The sequence below is a fragment of the Pollachius pollachius genome (genome assembly GCF_949987615.1).
Source record: "Pollachius pollachius genome assembly, chromosome: 1".
Taxonomy (NCBI): Eukaryota; Metazoa; Chordata; class Actinopteri; order Gadiformes; family Gadidae; genus Pollachius; species Pollachius pollachius.
In genome coordinates this window covers 7,154,447-7,172,158 of record NC_136934.1, presented here as the reverse complement: position 1 = coordinate 7,172,158, position 17,712 = coordinate 7,154,447, and the positions used below count along the sequence as shown (strand labels likewise).

The 17,712-nt window shown below is 40.2% G+C and overlaps 1 protein-coding gene across 2 annotated transcripts in view; it reads right to left on the bottom strand.

The window, feature by feature from the left end:
- LOC307084694 (EGF-like repeat and discoidin I-like domain-containing protein 3) overlaps positions 1 to 17,276 on the bottom strand; it is a 75,448-nt gene extending 58,172 nt beyond the window's left edge. For both annotated transcript variants that reach the window (XM_079749166.1, XM_079749167.1), the window contains exon 1: positions 16,807 to 17,276. In XM_079749166.1, coding sequence (XP_079605292.1) covers positions 16,807 to 16,870 — 64 coding nt within the window. In that variant the 5' untranslated portion in view covers positions 16,871 to 17,276. The remainder of the gene's footprint in view (positions 1 to 16,806) is intronic.
- Positions 17,277 to 17,712: the final 436 nt, after the last annotated feature.

Genomic DNA, 17,712 nt, shown 5'->3' with positions numbered 1-17,712 from the left:
TCTGGCTAAAATGTGTTCATCATTCTGGACCACTGTAGGATTAGCCTGTAAGGCATACATACACGCCCCCCTGACTCGTAATCCCAAGGCTAATACCATAGCCGAGCGGTGGAGCCCAGGTCCGGCCTGTCTACCATCATTACCACAGAGCCTGACCTCCCTGCTGACGCGCACCAGTAAGACCACAAATAACACAAAAGGGACAGATCACTGGATAGAAATAAGAGGGAAAACAACAGAACATCCAGAAATATTTGAATTATTTAAGCGTTGTGTCCAAATGTTATGAGAGCAAATACCTTGTTCCAAAAAAGCTTTTAAACTTTCCCTAATTTTTCAGGAAACAGGCAGCCCCATTTTATACTAGATATGCATTATTTGTATCAACTTTTATTTGTTATATTTATCTAAACTTAACACAAATATATAATTGCTAAACTGATGTAAAATGCCTATCGGCATGAATGGGACCATTATAATTGTTGTTAAGTGATTAGTCTATCCATCTATAACTGACTTTTTGCAGCATTTCCAAATAAAGCACCAAAAACTCATATGGATGCATCTTTCAATGCCCAGTCTTTCTATTGTGTCTGTTTTGTTTCCTTGAGAGTTCACACAAAAATAATGCTACATATGCTTCACAGACAGAAGACACACTCACTGCATTCCCTAGATGTGTTAATGTCTGTGTGTTTGTGTCTGTGTGCTTATTTATGTCTGTGTCAGTGAGCATTTATCACAACCACTAAATGGATATGATCTGAAAACCTTACAACACCCGACATATGGTTCCTACTCTGGAAATATGGTTATGACTCTGCTGAGCTAAAGAAGAAAATGATTAACTTTGACACTGTGCTGGAGGGATACGGACCACATGCACATTCTTCAGATGTTGAAACAACATGGTGTTCTTCAAGTTACCTCATAAGAAGTGAACGAAGTCTCGGTTTGGCTAAAGAAGGCCAAAACATTTTTTAAGCAGGGAAATGGACCTAATACTCTGAGATGCAATGTTCTACACACTCACTATATGACCCATGAAGTACAAGCTTAAAGAGATAGATAAATAACATGTGAAGACACAGATAAACATCTAAAGTAGTGCTTACTGTTGTTTGGCAAACAGATGCATTTTTTCTGTTACTCCATTTATACATTTTGTTGTTCATGAGGCACAAAAAATAAAAAAAGTTTAACTTATCAAAGTTCAGGTCAAGTGGAGTTCTAGTCATGGGACTTGAACTTTTCTCTAAATCTTAACAAAGGAGCACTTTTCATTTTCCAAATCCCAGGAGAGTTATCACTGAAATGCAGGATAGCTTACTAGCAGGCCATGCTTATGTCCTTTTCGTGGTGCCCCTCCAACGTTTTTAACATTCCTTAATGTGATGATAGTTCTTCTCAGTCCTCATTATTAATATATGAAATACATTTCTCAATGGCATACTACATAGTTTAACTCTTACCTCCATAACATTTGTATATTCCTTAGAAGATGTAATCTATGGAATATGTAGGCTTTTAATAGAAAGCCTGGAGTGTGTTAAAAAATGAGCGGTTCTTCAGATACGTTGGTCAAAGATCTCTTTTCAGCAGATCCACGTCCGTCCGGCACGGTAAGCCATCATGCCAGGACAAACCGGTTTAATTTGAAGGACAGCCGGAGGGATGCAATAACATCCATAATCTAAACGGGAACCAAATGGTCTGTCCGGCATATAGGGGCTGATATGACCCCAAGGTGTACAGAATAGATAACATTCACCAGACATGCATGTTCAACACATAGTTTCGCTGGCGATGAGACAATAGTCATTTGTCATTTTAGGCACGTTTATATATATTTTAACAGCAACCTACACACATGTAAATACTTGTCCATATTACACAAGGGGTTGGACACAAAAACAAATACAATTTCACATTCAAGTCAGCAAGATATATAGACTAACCCTGACCTTAAAGCATTACAGGAGGCCTTAGCTATTCTGGTAACTGCCTTTTAGTTCTAAGAAAGCCATCCATTGATTGTCAATCATCTAGTAAGTGAAAGATATAAATATCCTCGTGCTATAATTTAGTTCAACAATAGAAAGAGGAGTACGGAAACTGGGCTTGGGGCAGGGCTCGCAGGTGTTTGCGGGGGCCGGAACTCATTTTCCTGGTAAAGACCTCCGTGGCAGGCTGCCAGGAGAGGATGAGAGCCCGGGGGGAGAGCTGAAGCAACCAGCTGCGGTTGGGGCTTGTTGGTTGGCGCCGGAGATAACTATGCAACATTGCCCGGACTTCAGGGACCACATCCTTGGACAGGCAGACTAAGGGGGCAGCGGTGCCTATCGCAGAAGGAAAGGGGGCCGGAGGGTGTGTTTAAAAATTAGTCAAGCGTCAATGTGCCTTAACCTCCCTGGGGAAACCCTATAGATTCAGGAGTAACTGGGATGAAAAGGTCCAGCCTGTAAAACCAGCTCTTTCACCTCTCAGGGTTGTATGGAACCAAACAGCCACTGTTAGCCCTGCCTATACGTGTTTAATGAAACCCTTACCAAACTTAATCGCCGTGAACTTTATGTGGATGTGACAAAGTGTCAGTGGGTGATATCTTGCAATATAAATAATGGACACTATGAGACATAAAAAGTGGGTGATAGGTGTTTAAACATTGAATCATAAACCCTCTCATAACACTTTTCCTTCACTGTACTACGTGTATGTGTGGGTGGTTATGTGGGTGTGTGTGTGTGATTTGGTGCATGCGATGCACTTGTGCACTAGCAGCCATGTATTTACAGAATTCAGGTGAGATTAACATAGAACAGGCTCATCCGTTTTTTTAGGGGGTATGCAGTCTGTGTCTATGGTTGTAGCACAATACAGTAATAGCATGACTGAGAATACAGAAACAACCTCATTACACCAGGTGTAACGCCACGCTAAAATCTACCATCTGACATCCACTAGCAAGCAAATGCCACAGCTTTGTATTTGTTGAGACTAAACCCCCTCGCACATTGTCACTAGCAATGTGTGAGGTTAGGGAGGAGGATGTGCGTTTTCATTGCAATGTACATGAGCGTATTTTCCGTCTAATATTGAACCAATTTGCGTTTGACTCATTTTTTATTGCCCATTGAAAGACAAAATCTGTATTTATTTCTTGAATAGTACGAAAATATTGTTATGGGAATATCCAGTATCGTATTGATCGAGAGCTGAGAGTAGCAATACACCCCAAGGAGATTGTATTAGGCTTTCTGAAATACAACCATCTGCTTGTTAAATTTTGGATTGACTTTGATTGGGGGCTTTATCATGGGGATGGTGCTGTAAGTGCCAGACAATGACATTTGGCCAATTGGATTCATCAAAACTTTGTTGAATTATAATGCATTCTGTGACAAACATATTATTTATGTATTTAAAAAAAATGCTTTTCGGGGTGGGTAATCATTCACACCTAGCAATTCACGAGTCTCCACAAACATTTGTAGGCAGATTATCACCACATGAATGGCATTTATCATTAAGAACGTGGATGCTAAATATAATGACTTGTTTGTGCTCATTAGAGTAAACAATAACATTTTCATAGGAAACTTTATTCAAGTCGCACATTGTGACGGCTTTGGAGAAGTTAATAGTTCTAGTTTAAAAATGCCAAATTGAACTATTTCCACACTGCAGCACAGATTGCAATGTATCAATCAGTATCCCAAACATTTCTATCATACTCATTTTTTCCATTGTTAAATAGATAAGAAACATTATACTTTATATTTATAAGACTGATTCCCATGGTTCCATGATTCCAGTGACTATATCCCAAGAAATGTATAAAGTTGGTGTCCTTTTGTTTTATTACCCCAACACCCATGGCATCACCAGTAAGTGAGAAGCAATCTCAGTAATGGATTTCGGCTATCCATTTAGCAGTCGTACAGTAACAGTGGACGGTCACCAGAAATGCACCTCCAGTCGCAGGACTTGACATGACCTAAATTATAGAACTATATATGATATGCCTCAACATATCAGCCCATTTACTCAATTTGGATTCATGCCACTTATACTTCCTTGTATGTGACATGTGATCAATGCAAATCTGTCTTTTGAGTAATCGATCTTTTGATTTATTTTTTCCAAATAAATATTCACAAATACAGAACTATAGTGTAAACCTACCAGCACAGAGGACTAGAGACCAGAGAAATAATCGGTTGTCATATTATGACTCCAAGCGTATGCTAGAGTTTCACTGGAAACATCAACCATCCATATATTTGTTCTGCAACAGTCCTGATTAGCATTAATACACTCAGTGTTGCGTGGGTGGTTGGTATGAAATGACTCACACATTAGCAAAAGCCTTGGACTTCTTAGAAAATTAAACATAATTGTGATAATGAGGAGGATACTGTTAATCTGATATGTAGATAGAAAATACTGTATACTGACACTAATCATAATAATGAAAATGCTAATAAAACAATAGTTGTTTAACTGTTCAGTCTGAAAAGAATGCAAGCACTACAAATACAACCCTGAATAAATTACATTATACATTTAAATGTATCAAAGTAATCCATTAAATATATTAATGGTGATTTTTCCTCAGCAAGCAGTTCAGTTCAGGTATTTTTTTCGTGCGTGTTCATAATACAGATAACTAATAAAAAGAGCATTTGAGGGCACGAGTGCAAGAGAATGGAAAAGTTGAAGGCAAAATAAAGCATAAAATCTCAAAACTCAACAGATGGGCTTTATTTTAAGAACGTGAACACAGACCACCTCACCAACTGTTGTACATGCTAATACCATACTGTCAACCAAGGACAGTACACATATGCCAAGCGCAGTGGAGCAAAGAGATTAGTTGTTTTTAAAAGTCTGTGTATTTCATTGAAAGGGACTGGTTTACTTTCCCAAGATCGTATTGATGACAGTTGTTTCTAAACATCCACAGCTGTGTACACCACAACCTCACTGACCTCATAGCTTTAGTATTGCATTCCACTTTGCTGTTCGCTGGTTCTGACTGAGGTTATATGGTCATAACCAAGCCTGAATCTGGGAAGACTTCCAATGGTATGTAGATGTAGAACATTTTCATATAGGCTTTTCATCAACATACATACTGTCCAAATGGGACATTACACATCATTGTAAAACATACCTTTCTGGCAAATTGCTTTTTGCAGATTGCCATTACTAAAGAGAGATAACTTATCTTATTGATCAAGCTTTGGTTGTCAATATAGCATGTATGCATAAATTGAGACTGATGACAAACAATCAATAAATGTTCATCCTATTAGTGTGCTAAAATATTGTATATCACTGCTCTCCAGATTTGTATTAACTTTGAATACTGGAGCACTATGAAATCCAAGCGCCTTAGTGCCCCAACACATGTGCATCCACATGTGAAGGCCACAATGACCTGTTCATATAATTTAGAGCCAAGTCCTTCAGCAAGCAATGGTCGGGCTATGTCCATTCTGTGCAACGCTGTCAAGTAATAATCCACCATGGAGAGTCGTGTGGTAGGAGAAGGCAATTTTGGATGTGAGCAAGCACAACGTATTTCCTTGTTTCCTTCTATTGCTAAAATTGTGTTTCTTCCTCAATCACACAATGTCAAATGATAAAACAAAAGGCCATGAAAGTGTCCCATTTATTTTTTCTTTTCAATAAAGAATTTAGAGGCCAGTTGTTCACTTCACAACCGGGAAGATAAACCCTTGAATCAGTATTTCAAATGGTTTTGTGTAGAAATGTGTGTGTGTGGGGGGGGGGGGGGGGGTTGTAATAGCTGGAGGGAATGAGCTCCCTCTGGCCTTAGGGATGAAGCGACGAGAAGAGAGAGACGATGTTTAGAGAATACAGTGAATGTAAACATCACAGTGAAAAAAATAAAAACAAAGAAGGCTGTAGCAAGCCAAAACAAACAGGGTCGGTTCTCTATGAGATACAAGCCTCAAAAAGCATTGCTCAAAGGAGCCGTAAGATTTAACACGGATAAATTGTGTGGTTTAAGTTATGTAAAAATCAATATAAATCAATATATAAATCTTATGCTTGAACATGAACTTTAAACCATTTAGCCATTTAGTATACTGTGTTTTGTTAATGAATCTCTTTACTTCAAGAAACACCCTCGGTACGATGTTGATTACAAACAACTCACTCACATAATTGCCAAGGTCAAAAAGAATTGTATACAACAAGGAAAACAAATTCATTGTCCATGCGATCATAACCAATAACACCTTATGTGGGGTAGAAAAAAACTTTGTCACCTCTAGTGAGACACAAAGCTACCACAACCATGCACCATTGAATAAAGTCTGTGCAACCGTGACTGCAAAACTACTGCAGTGTTTTCCACAGAAGCGAGGCTTGGCATGGAGCCAAACACATAATCACAGCTATGTGGTTAGGCTTTGGTCACCGCAAGGTAGCCTGGTGGCTTCTCTCGTCCTCATTCGCACTCCAGAAAACCTTCATACCAAAATCTAACTTTAATGTTCCTACTGTCCAATAATTGATTTTGGCTCTGGTGTCTTCCCCATCTACCATTCCTCTAAAAGGTGTGAAGGGTCCTTAATTTCACAGGCCATAAATACAACATGCTATGCGTACCAAAAAGAACCGCATTTGTGAGGATTTCCGTCTAACCACGTCTAGGTTTTCCCTGATGCACTCGGTCTGTTGGGAGTCAAATAGCAGTTTGTGGTATTTAAATAAGAAACGGCAGTCAGTGGAATAATGAATTCCATTACAGACAATATTCTAAGATGGCTAGACTTTGAGAGTAGGAAATCAAACATGGAAACAATTGCAGCGTGGATTAGTAAAAAAATAAAGTTTGTAAAGAATTCCTACTCCTGTTAGGCCTGATACCTTCCTCTTGTTACGAAGAAGCTGGTACCACATTTTACCGAGTATTGCCCTTATTATTTTGCACTCTGGATGGTCCTCCCTTTAGTAAACTCTTAAGCCCTTTAGAGGTGCTCAACAGGCTTTTGTCTAAGGAAAGGATCGATACTCACTTCAACATGGGCCCTGTGCAGTGATAATGGACTCTGCTCAAGTGCTAGCTTGTGCTGGGTTCACAGAGAACCTCAAAAGAAATGGGCTAGCTTCTCGTAAGGTGAACAATTATGGATGGGAAACATCAACATTCATCAGGAATTGCAACATCCATCATATGTAATTACATCTAAAGTTTCTATGTGATGTTGTTTTTGATATAGTGATTGCCTTTCTTTTATGGTACTGTAAATAAAAAAAATCTATTCAGTTTATTGTTGATCTTTTTACTATTACTATTGTTGCCAACAAAGTGTCACAATGTGACCCGTGTATCAAAATAGTGTGCAAAACCAATTGTACAGACTCCCTTCAAGACTCCATGGCAACCAATGTATCAGGGAAGCTCATGTAAAGAAAGCCATGAAGTTGCTTTGAATCCTACAGAAAATAATGGAGAAGATCCTAATCATAAAAATCGTATCTTATCACAGCCTCATGTTTAACTATGCAATTTTACTTTCTCTCTTTACATGCTCGCTTTATCTCCCATGCAATCCTTTCCTTCTCCCTGTGTATACTCCTCCTCCCCACCCTTCTGTATTTCTCCATCTCGTCTATTTATCTGCCCCACAAACCCTACTGTGGTCTCTCTGCATGCTCATTACGGCTGGCCTAGTTTGCTCAGGAGAGCCTTGGTAGCCTCATTACAAACATACACGCCGCCCATTTTTCTGTACCTCTTTCAATGACTAAATATCTCCCCTACATGTATTCTCGTCTCCCCAGTGCACAGAGCGGGAAGACTCTTCAAACACAAATCAACACCACTGTTGGATTCTTTCTCAGTGAGTTTGATGAAGAAGGTGTTGATGCTGGGAAGTGCAACTGCAGATTCACACCTGGGAGAAGACTTAAGTGCTAATAAACAATGATTCCCCTGAATATCTTTTTTACAATATTAGATGTCACGTAATGATACATGTATTTTACCCAAGATTTGATAATTACAGCAAGTTTATGCTAATATTTTCTCTGATCCGACTGCTATAAATATAAATAGTGTGGATAAAACTTATTCAAAAGTAGATCCAGTACAAGGCAGCAGCAGGGAGAAATTGTTTGAAGGACAAGCACCCCAAGCCCCAGATTTCACCTGAAACTGTTGATGCACAAACGGTCAGTGAGACGCTTTGGTTATGAGGAAGCTGTTATATTCAGATCACAGGTGCACAGCAAGCTCATATTTGTTCGTTCCAAGGATCACATTGTGTTTTTTTGATATTCTTGTCTTAACACATGCGGTTTCCTGCTCTCAATCAATCACTCAGCGAATATCCCCCTTGTTGGAATTCTACCCATGCAGTCGGAGGGCAGACAGGCTGACGTGATTAATAAAGGGGAACTGTTGGTATATTGGCAAATGAGGTTTAGATGCACAGCCACACTGTGCAAAAACAACTTGGGGAAAAGCTGCCCGGAATCTGTCTGGACTTTATCTGCTGACATTTTTGGGTTATCTCTCAAAGCTTCAAGCAGGGATAAATTCACACATGCGCAGGTTTACACACGGGTACACACACATTTACACATTCACACATGGCTGACAGCTCCTTATGCATATCAAAAGGGAAGTTATCTGGGCAGTGAAATGCTCCAGCCCCTTTAGAGCAGATCACAGGAGGACGATGGCGTGCAACACCCGGCTAAAAACATAACTTTGTTATTTTTTCTTAAAGGGGCAGTGAACACAAAACCGCTTCAACCTAAGTTGGCTTCTTTTCGTGACGTCGTAGTGCCTTTTCCCAAGGCACGAACAAGGGAATAAACATCATGAAGGTGTATCAATGTGTCAAGCTCCATCTGGGCAGTGTTGCCACGTCTGAGAGAAGGTTAGCTTCTCTGAAACTTGTAGTTTAATAGTATGGAGCTTACGCTAAATCCCTTTGATACTGTTTTTAAACATCTAACATCAATTTACTATACTTTCCAGGGTTTATTTTTTCAATCTATGAAATATAGTTCTTCATCTTTATTTGCAATTTATCACAGGCTGTCATTTCAGTTCAATTTCATTTTCACTATTTACTTCAGTGTGCTATTTTGCAATAATGCTTAACATCAGGAGGCAAGGTCTTCACATTTAATATTTATAAATTGAATAAATGAATCAAATGTATTAAAGCGATACATAAAAAAGGCTTTATTATTATTATTTGTGTAAGCTAGCTATACATCTGGCAGTATGCTTTGATGCCATATGCCACACGGGGGATCAGATTTCTATGGATCTTATGAGGTCTATAGAATACCGCTGTGGTACTATAAAGCTGGTGAATAGTCTCGGGTGAGCTCACTGCGGCTAGCTGTACCTTAGCCACCCATGACAGTTTTTTAGTAGATTTCGATTGTGTACCTATCACTTTTGGGGAAAAACGTCCAAAAACGTCCCAAAATAAACCTTCAACAGAGTTGGAACTAAGACATTGGTGAACATTTCAGTATGCAGCAATGCAGTAATGCAGAACGGTCCGGGACTGCATGTCCAATCTAAATGCATCGTCCATATCTGGGCTCCTTGCAGAACATAGCAAATCGGCAGGTTTAACAGTGACTACGCAGCCGTTTCCTGCTTCCTCTTCACATGTATGTATGGCAAAATACAATCTTCATTTTCCAGGTTTCCAGCCCAGCAAAAATGTGTGTCCTCTTACTAAATTACTGATGTATCGCCATAGGAACATTGCAAAAATGTAATATGTAGTGATTCTGAGACAGAATCCCTGAGTTGTTTTTCATATGGGAAACTAATATCTCATTCCAGTGGTTGGTTGCTACAGCCATTTGAAGACATATTCTCCTGTTCAACCCAACAGAAAGCAATGTCACTGTGTAACGTCTACAAAAATGTTTGGGTTATGGGGGCATTTTTTTATCCTTATTCAAATCCAACAGAACACTTCCACTAAAGCACCAATGAAACAAACATCATAACCGTTATAAATATATCATATTATCTATTAATTTACTTTGAACCCTGCAAATTATGCAGTCTGCAATATTTCTGAAGAACTACAACCAGCTTTTGCCCTTTTCATACGGCTTGTATGAGGTAAGATCTTAAGCTACCTGCACCCATTTGATCCCAAAAAAGAAGAATGGGCTTAATGCAAATCTGATGGTTTTCCTGCTGACCATGGAGAGATTTTATCAGAATGAAGTAAAGCTCATAGCCTTAACCCCCTAAAGCCTACTTTGTCTAACACATGCGGATAGAATCCAGTATACTCAAAGGCTGCAAAGGCCACAGCAGGACAGACATATCCATTCAAACGCAAGTACGCTATATAGGGCATTTTCTAAACATAAACGGTCCGTTAATCAGGGAACTTGACCATAGAGGCTTGAATAAAATCTTAAAGGCCCTTGGAAAAGTATTCTTTGTAATTCTGGAGATACAAACGTCATGACAACTGGAGGAAGACATTGCCAGGTGCAGGCAAATGTCAATGTTTATTTACCGTGGGGAAAAATGTTCCTCCATGTGAATTCTGTTCCAGTGCGCCAAACAGTTCATTGCCACCGGACCAGCCAGACCCAAATCGGCTTCCCATGATATAACCACTGAGTAAATTGAATCATGAAGCAAGAATTGCTTGTGTAACATTACCAAAAAAAAATCTAATCTCTGTAAACAACCTTTCAGCGCATGGCCAACACCCCTGAATCCGGGAACTGCGGGTCCAGGGGAGGAGTAATCATGGTGATTTGATGGGATTAATGCCACTATGAGGTCTAACCGACTGGCCTAGGCTTGAATGGAAAGGCCGAAGCCCGCGCTCAGCCAGGGACATTAAGCACACTTAAAACTCAGCTGACACGACAGATGAAACGTCCTAATGACCACTTTCATGTTTGAGCGTGATCCCTTCCATGCTTGTTACTGCCACCACATGCTGACATTTGCATTAAGTCCTCCATTTTTCTTTTATTTTTTTTCACACTCCTTGTCAACATTTTGTCATTGCCTTAATTAAGCACTTAGAGGATCAGTGAAAGAGTCTGACTGCACGCGCCCAGAATTGTCAGAGCTTCGAAACTACCATGATCCATGTGTCTATGGATACTGTGTGTTCTATCAGAGTTGTTCCTAATTTAAGACAGACAGGACAGTAAGTGGCTTTTACTACTAAAAAAGTGTGTATCATAGTAAAGTACTTTTTGACAATAGAATAAAATTGAGTTCAAAGTTCATTCTTGTTTTTATGTAATTGTCTACTTTGTTGTCAATCCAAAAAAAAACCTATCAATCCAAATGAGGTTAATTATCAGGGAGCAGGACTATGCATCTATTACCATCCAATACGCTTGGCATTTGAGCTCAGCATAGTTGATGAGCATAGCGTTGGATGACCCATCTCCTATGATTTAAGATTATATCATTCACAACATTGGAAAGGTCATCGGTAGATTGTATGTATCTATTATTAAAAAGATACCCTTGCAATGTCCATAACCTTCAGAGCAAGATGAATGTAATAGCGTTTTAAATAGATTGCCACACTCTGCCTGCATTTAAGCAGGCCAGTTCATCATCACAGGTACTCTCTATATATTCTTGGTCCTATTTATTACTGAAGTGGTGCAATTATTTGTTTGATATCCAGCTGAAATGATTTCAATAAAGAATGAAACAGATCATCTAAGTATATTTTTGCCATAAATATAGGCATACCATTTGACTTGTAAAAGTATGGAACAGCATGGAAATAACCTTCATTGTATGCAGCAAGGCTTCACACTTCTCTTGAAGCTTATGTTTTGAACTAAATGTATACAAGATGCAGTTTTTGCCATGTTAAATATCCCTCTAAGAATTTCATGTCGACTGGATGAAGATTTCCCTTCTCATGGTCATTATGTTAATGTTGTGGGTGTCAATCATCACAGTAAGGGCTGAAACGTTCATCCGGCAATGACTTCAATCCATACACACACTCAGGAATCAAAGCAAACAATGCAATTGAACAGTGGATGAGACTTGAATGCATTAATTTAGTAACAATTAATTAGTTAATTTGCTTACAATAAGCTCTCCAATTGGTTCGCAGATGGCAGACCATTTACTTTAAAGTCTATAATGAACAATTACTGCAATAATAGAAAAAACAAAACAACATAACACTGGAGTTCACACTCTTGAACACACGCACACACACAGACACACACAGAGACACACGCACATGCACATGACTACATGTTCAGATAAAGGATGCATTCAGGTTCCATGTGTGCAGCTCTCTCTCATGGAATGCCCAATGGGGCAGACTGGATCCAAGACAATGGGACAGCAGGAACAGAGGTACAGGAGCCAGAAGAAGAAGGAAGGCATTGTCTGAACCATGAAACAATGGAGCCTCTTGTACACAAGGCCAGATAGCTGCTAACAATGTGTCTACCTTTAGTCAGAATTTCAGAAAGAGAAAGAAATGGGTGAGGCTAGTTAAAACATTGAAGTGCAAACACCAACTCCAAGGCATTCGATAACAGTAGTGTTTCTGTGATCATAAGATTCTTCTCATTTTTAGTACAATAAGATAATTATTGCTTTGTAGCCATTTTATATGCCATAATAAAACATAATGCTCTGGACATTGTCTCACAGCATTGTAAATTCTGGTTTCCTTTGCCATTTATAATCAGCAAAATAACTGTGAAATAAACTGTGGGTGAGAGACCACCACCTTTCAGCATTAAGGTCATGCCCCGTCAAAGTTGATCAATTTTGCATTTTTTGTAAGAGAAAAAGAATCCATGGAGACTAGCGATACTATATACTGTTTGTGTGCTTAATTGAAACACAACAGAGTCACTTCTCCTTTACAGGCAATGCAAGCCTAGCTAACAAATGACATAAGACAACATATTGCATTTAATGAAGTCTAGTGCCGTCCTGCATTAGATTCAGAGTCGTGCATTCCGAGGGAAAATGCAAAATATGACAGGAATCGAGGCTACAGGGTTCCGTAAGGCGATGGCCGTTCAACAGAGATGTCAGTCCATCCTTCCTAGCTTAAATGTGATACTAACTGAACATATTGTCATTGTGGACGACCAAGCCGTAAATGCCTCAACACAGTTACATATTGACTGCACAAGAAGACCGGAATGCATGGATGAAAGGAGCCCGACTTTGTTTCCATAAATAGTGCTTATCAAAAGGAAATCTCATCATACCAGTCCTGTCCAAATGGCTGTGTTTGCTGTTTATTTGATAGTCCTTTATTCTGCTCTAGAGGCCTGAGATGATGAGGCAGAAGTTGACTGCTTTATCATCAGAGAGAATGTGAGCCAGGCTTCAAGAGGACAGCCTGGAAGCCGTGCTGCTTGTGTGTGTGTGTGTGTGTGTGTGTGTGTGTGTGTGTGTGTGTGTGTGTGTATGTGTGTGTGTATGTGTGTGTGTGTGTGTGTGTGTGTGTGTGTGTGTGGCCTGTTAAGAGAAAGCCTAGCGGTCTTCCAGCCCTCTGCTGTCGAACCACACTTGGTGTAGAAGAGACTGAGGTTTGTCTGACTCTGGAGGCAAGTATGTTTCCGAATGGAGGAAGACAGTAGGGGAAGCCGTGACCCACTTACACGCCTGCTTTCTTTTACATGTTGACCGCATACTGTGGAAAGAAATTGTCAGTGGACAACTTATTTTGCATTTTTCTGGCCCGCTTCAAAGAGAACTGACAAGTCAGAGAGGGGTAAACGTGAGCAACATGTGGCTGCTGACCCATGGATCAGACCGAGTGTCTCCAAGTCATTAACCTGCTCTTCTGCCCACAGCCTGGCAGTGCTACTTGATAATAACATGCTGTTGACCTGCTAATGATACCCTTCTAGTTTTTACCCATAACTAACAAATAGTCTCCAACACACATCTGCTTCCTAAAACACATACGTCCTGCCAAGAGAAAACAATTCTCCATTTTCCTTATGTAACCATTAAACTGTAAAGGGGTATTATAGCTATTCATCGACTAGCCTATTAAAGTCACAATAGCCTTGCCATTAGGCTAACGTAGTAAAAGTATTATTCCTTGGTCTTGGTTTGTGGTCAACTATCGTCCGAGGGAACAGTAAAACGGACACAAGATAGAAAGTATATTTACGAGTTAAGGGTTGTTAAATGAAGTTGCTCATTACTGTTCAGTCACCAGCCCTCAGTTCTACACTGCTTTCTGATCTCCTCAGACCAATGAAAGCTGGATTTTCAGATAAGGGTCTATTGCCGGCCTTTTCAATTGGGCCTGTGGATCTTTTCTAACCTGCAAACTTAAGTTGTGTATTAGAATATAATCATTAGAATACATTTTCCCAGAAAAAATCTAATTCTGAGGAAGAATCAGAGCCAGTTCAATGTCCCCCGAAATGGAACCATTTTATCAGCCCCTAACCCGGTCGTGACCCATACGCCCTGAGCAACATCTGTCTGCTCTGGCAAAAGGTTTCCCAAATGTTAACAAAGAATGCAATTGGATAAGGCACTGCACCACAAATCACTCTAAATTCAATGGAATATACTGTCAATCAAATGGGTTCGAAGTTGAGAGTCTCTTGGACCATTACCAACAGAGAGCAGCTATAGGGGTGGGCAGTACACCTATGTCATCACCCGTCTTCATCGGGATAAATCAGTAATGGCCGAATTTTAGAAAATTTGGCCATTTAATTTTCTTCCAAAGTTAAGTTGTGGTATGGATATTGCGTCTGTAAACAGCAGTGGTCGCAAACCCGTCATTCGCAGTGACCTGGTTGATCTTGCTGTTATTTTAAGTGGATCACAAGCATGAGGAACACTTTGTGTCCCAGTTTTCACAAAATTTTCCTTGTGACACTTCAAAACATTAATGTTACCTTGTGGTCAGTTCACAAGTTATAACTCCTCGCACAAAGTATCAAGTTATGTCAATACATTTTAGATTTGTTTTATACTGTTCCAGTGACAGTTATTTTGTCAAATAAATGCTTGAAAAATTGTGAATTGCCTGCATTTATCTAGCGTTTTTCAGACCAGTGGCCATTCAAAATGCTTAACAATTATTGCCTCACATTCACACACACATTCATATAACAACAGAATTGTCAGCAGTGGAAGGCGGCAGCCAAGGTTAAGTGTCTTGCTCAAGGACACCTTGACACTCAAACCGGCAACCTTCCAGTTGCCAGACAACCCACCCTACCTCCTGAGCCACTGCCAGCAGTAATAATATTCTCCTAGGTCTATGTTTCATAAGGAAGCATACCATTAACTGTTTTTATATCAAAATGTTAACTACATTTACATAAAGGGACGAGAAAAGGCTACTCCCCCCCCCCCTAAAAAAACCCTAAAAAAAACTAAAAAAAATAACCCTTCAAAGATTATGAATCAGTGAAAGACTGCTATGTCCTTGAAGTTACAATAATAATATTAATAATAATAATAATAATAATAATAATAATAATAATAATAATAATAATAATAATAATAATAATAACACAACAACGATCAGACGAGACGAAGCTCTTCAGAATCTTAATCATGGTGGGTAAGTTAAAACAAGCGTAGGGGAGGTCGCTGGCTGTCGATGAGACAACAGACCCCAGCGATGGAGCAGAGTTGTGCATGCATGAACGATCCTTTGATGTTTGAGTGTTTTCTCGAGAGCATGTGCTTGGACTTCTGTTGAATGTAAATAACCCGATCACTTGTTGCCTGCTGCATTTACATTTCTGGCAATGCCTGTTTAATGTTAATAATCGGATCAGCTGTTGCTATCGATTTTTCTGGACATTGAAGAAAAAAAACAAAGGTAGCCTATGTGTCTAAATGTATAAAGACTGCCCTGTTTTGTATGTTAAATCTAACATGTCCGAATGTGTGTGTGGGTGGAGAGCCACTGTCCCCGTGGAGGGAATCTTCCCGCTCTGGGGACACACCGTCGGAGGGGAAGCCACCGAATGAACGCCTTACACACACACACCCCTCCTCCAGTGCGCCTTGACGCAATCACCGCTGATTCGCCCATCGAATTGATGTGTAGAAATCCAAAATGTTTCCTAGATTTTTTGGCAAATAGTGAAATAGGCTGAGCTATCATCCATCTGGTATTATTTTAAAAAAAAGAAAGAAAAAAAAGGAGAACATGCAATGGGTGACAAACTTATCTATCATGAGGAGGCTACTAAACATCTTCACGTTGTTACGATAAAAAGCTTTTGCCTACAGCATAATGTCACATCAATCTTCCACAGCACCATTCACCAACTCCGATTCTTTGGGAAGACGCCGAGGTCTCCGCGTTCACGGGAAGATTGGAAAAATGCGGTCCATTGCCAAGTTATGGATATCAACTATAGGCCTATTATATAGTTTCAGGATAACCTCAGAGAGAAATAATAAAAAAGGAAAAGGGTCTCTATCAATCTTAATTGGGAATTCACGTCAAATTACAGCCTAGGTGAATACATTATTCATCTCAACCCCACACCGGCTGCTGATGCTCCACATACCAGCAGCCAGTAAATGATGAACCATTTTAAGCACACGCACATTCTCACGATTAATAATTCCCACAGTCGCCCTCCGAATCAGTCATTTTCTGCATGCCAGATGGAAAAACACATTCTTGAATGGCATCGATCAAACACAATTAAGCCGACGGTGTAATCCCATAATAGAAACCACGGGTGCCACTGACATTGTCCACGACTACAACATGCAAAGCAAATCACTTTTCCGCTCACCTTTCACCAAGTGCGGGACAGCGGCGCTCACACAGAGGACGATGGAAAGGAGAAGCGGTCCCATCCTCGCTCAAAAGAAGGGCTCTCTTCAAACCCCACGGATGTAGCCTATTGTATCACGGAGCAATCTACTTAAGTTACGATTGTTCCCTTTTGGATGTGGGACCCGTCCAGATTCTCCGTAGATCCCCCAGTGGGGCGCGTTAAGTCCCTTTTTTTGTGGTCTCCGTCTGAGAGAAAGTCGGTCCGGTTGACCAGCCCCTGGATGTTTCACCCAGAGAGGAGAAACAAGTGACACTGACAGTGAAGTGCCCTCCTGCTGTGTCCCCCCTCTCGCTTACCGCAGCGGTGCGATGGAGAACAGGAGCGATCGCTGCTGCTGCTGCTTCCTCGGCCGCACGGAAGGACTCATCCAGTGTTGGTGAGGGTATCAGACTCAAGGAAGAAGGAGTGCGCGAAAGCGAGAAAAGTGCGATTCACTGTGGGTCCTATTAAACCGACTGGGGCGCTGTCTCACTGATAAATACAACGCCTTGCTCCTCCCCGCACGTGCACTACTGCCGGATGAAAATAATCGCTCAATGTTGGATTGGGGTTTAAAGCGTCAAATAGGCCACTTGGAGCCCTGGCCTCGGCTGGACCCTAGTGTTAACCCCCCAAATTTTTTTTCTCACATTCTCACAGTTGATTAGGACTTGTGAATGAGCGACCACTGGGGGAAAAAAACCATAAAACACATAAATGTTTATTGCATACTACCATCCATTGATAAGAATAGCTTTATTTGTAAAGTGTCTTTCTAATCGAGATCACACCTCACAAAAAAACTCTGCTCTACAAAATAGGTAGGCAGCAGCTTTAAGAAGCTTTTCTTTTGGATGTAGGCTTTCAATGCAATCTTATTGG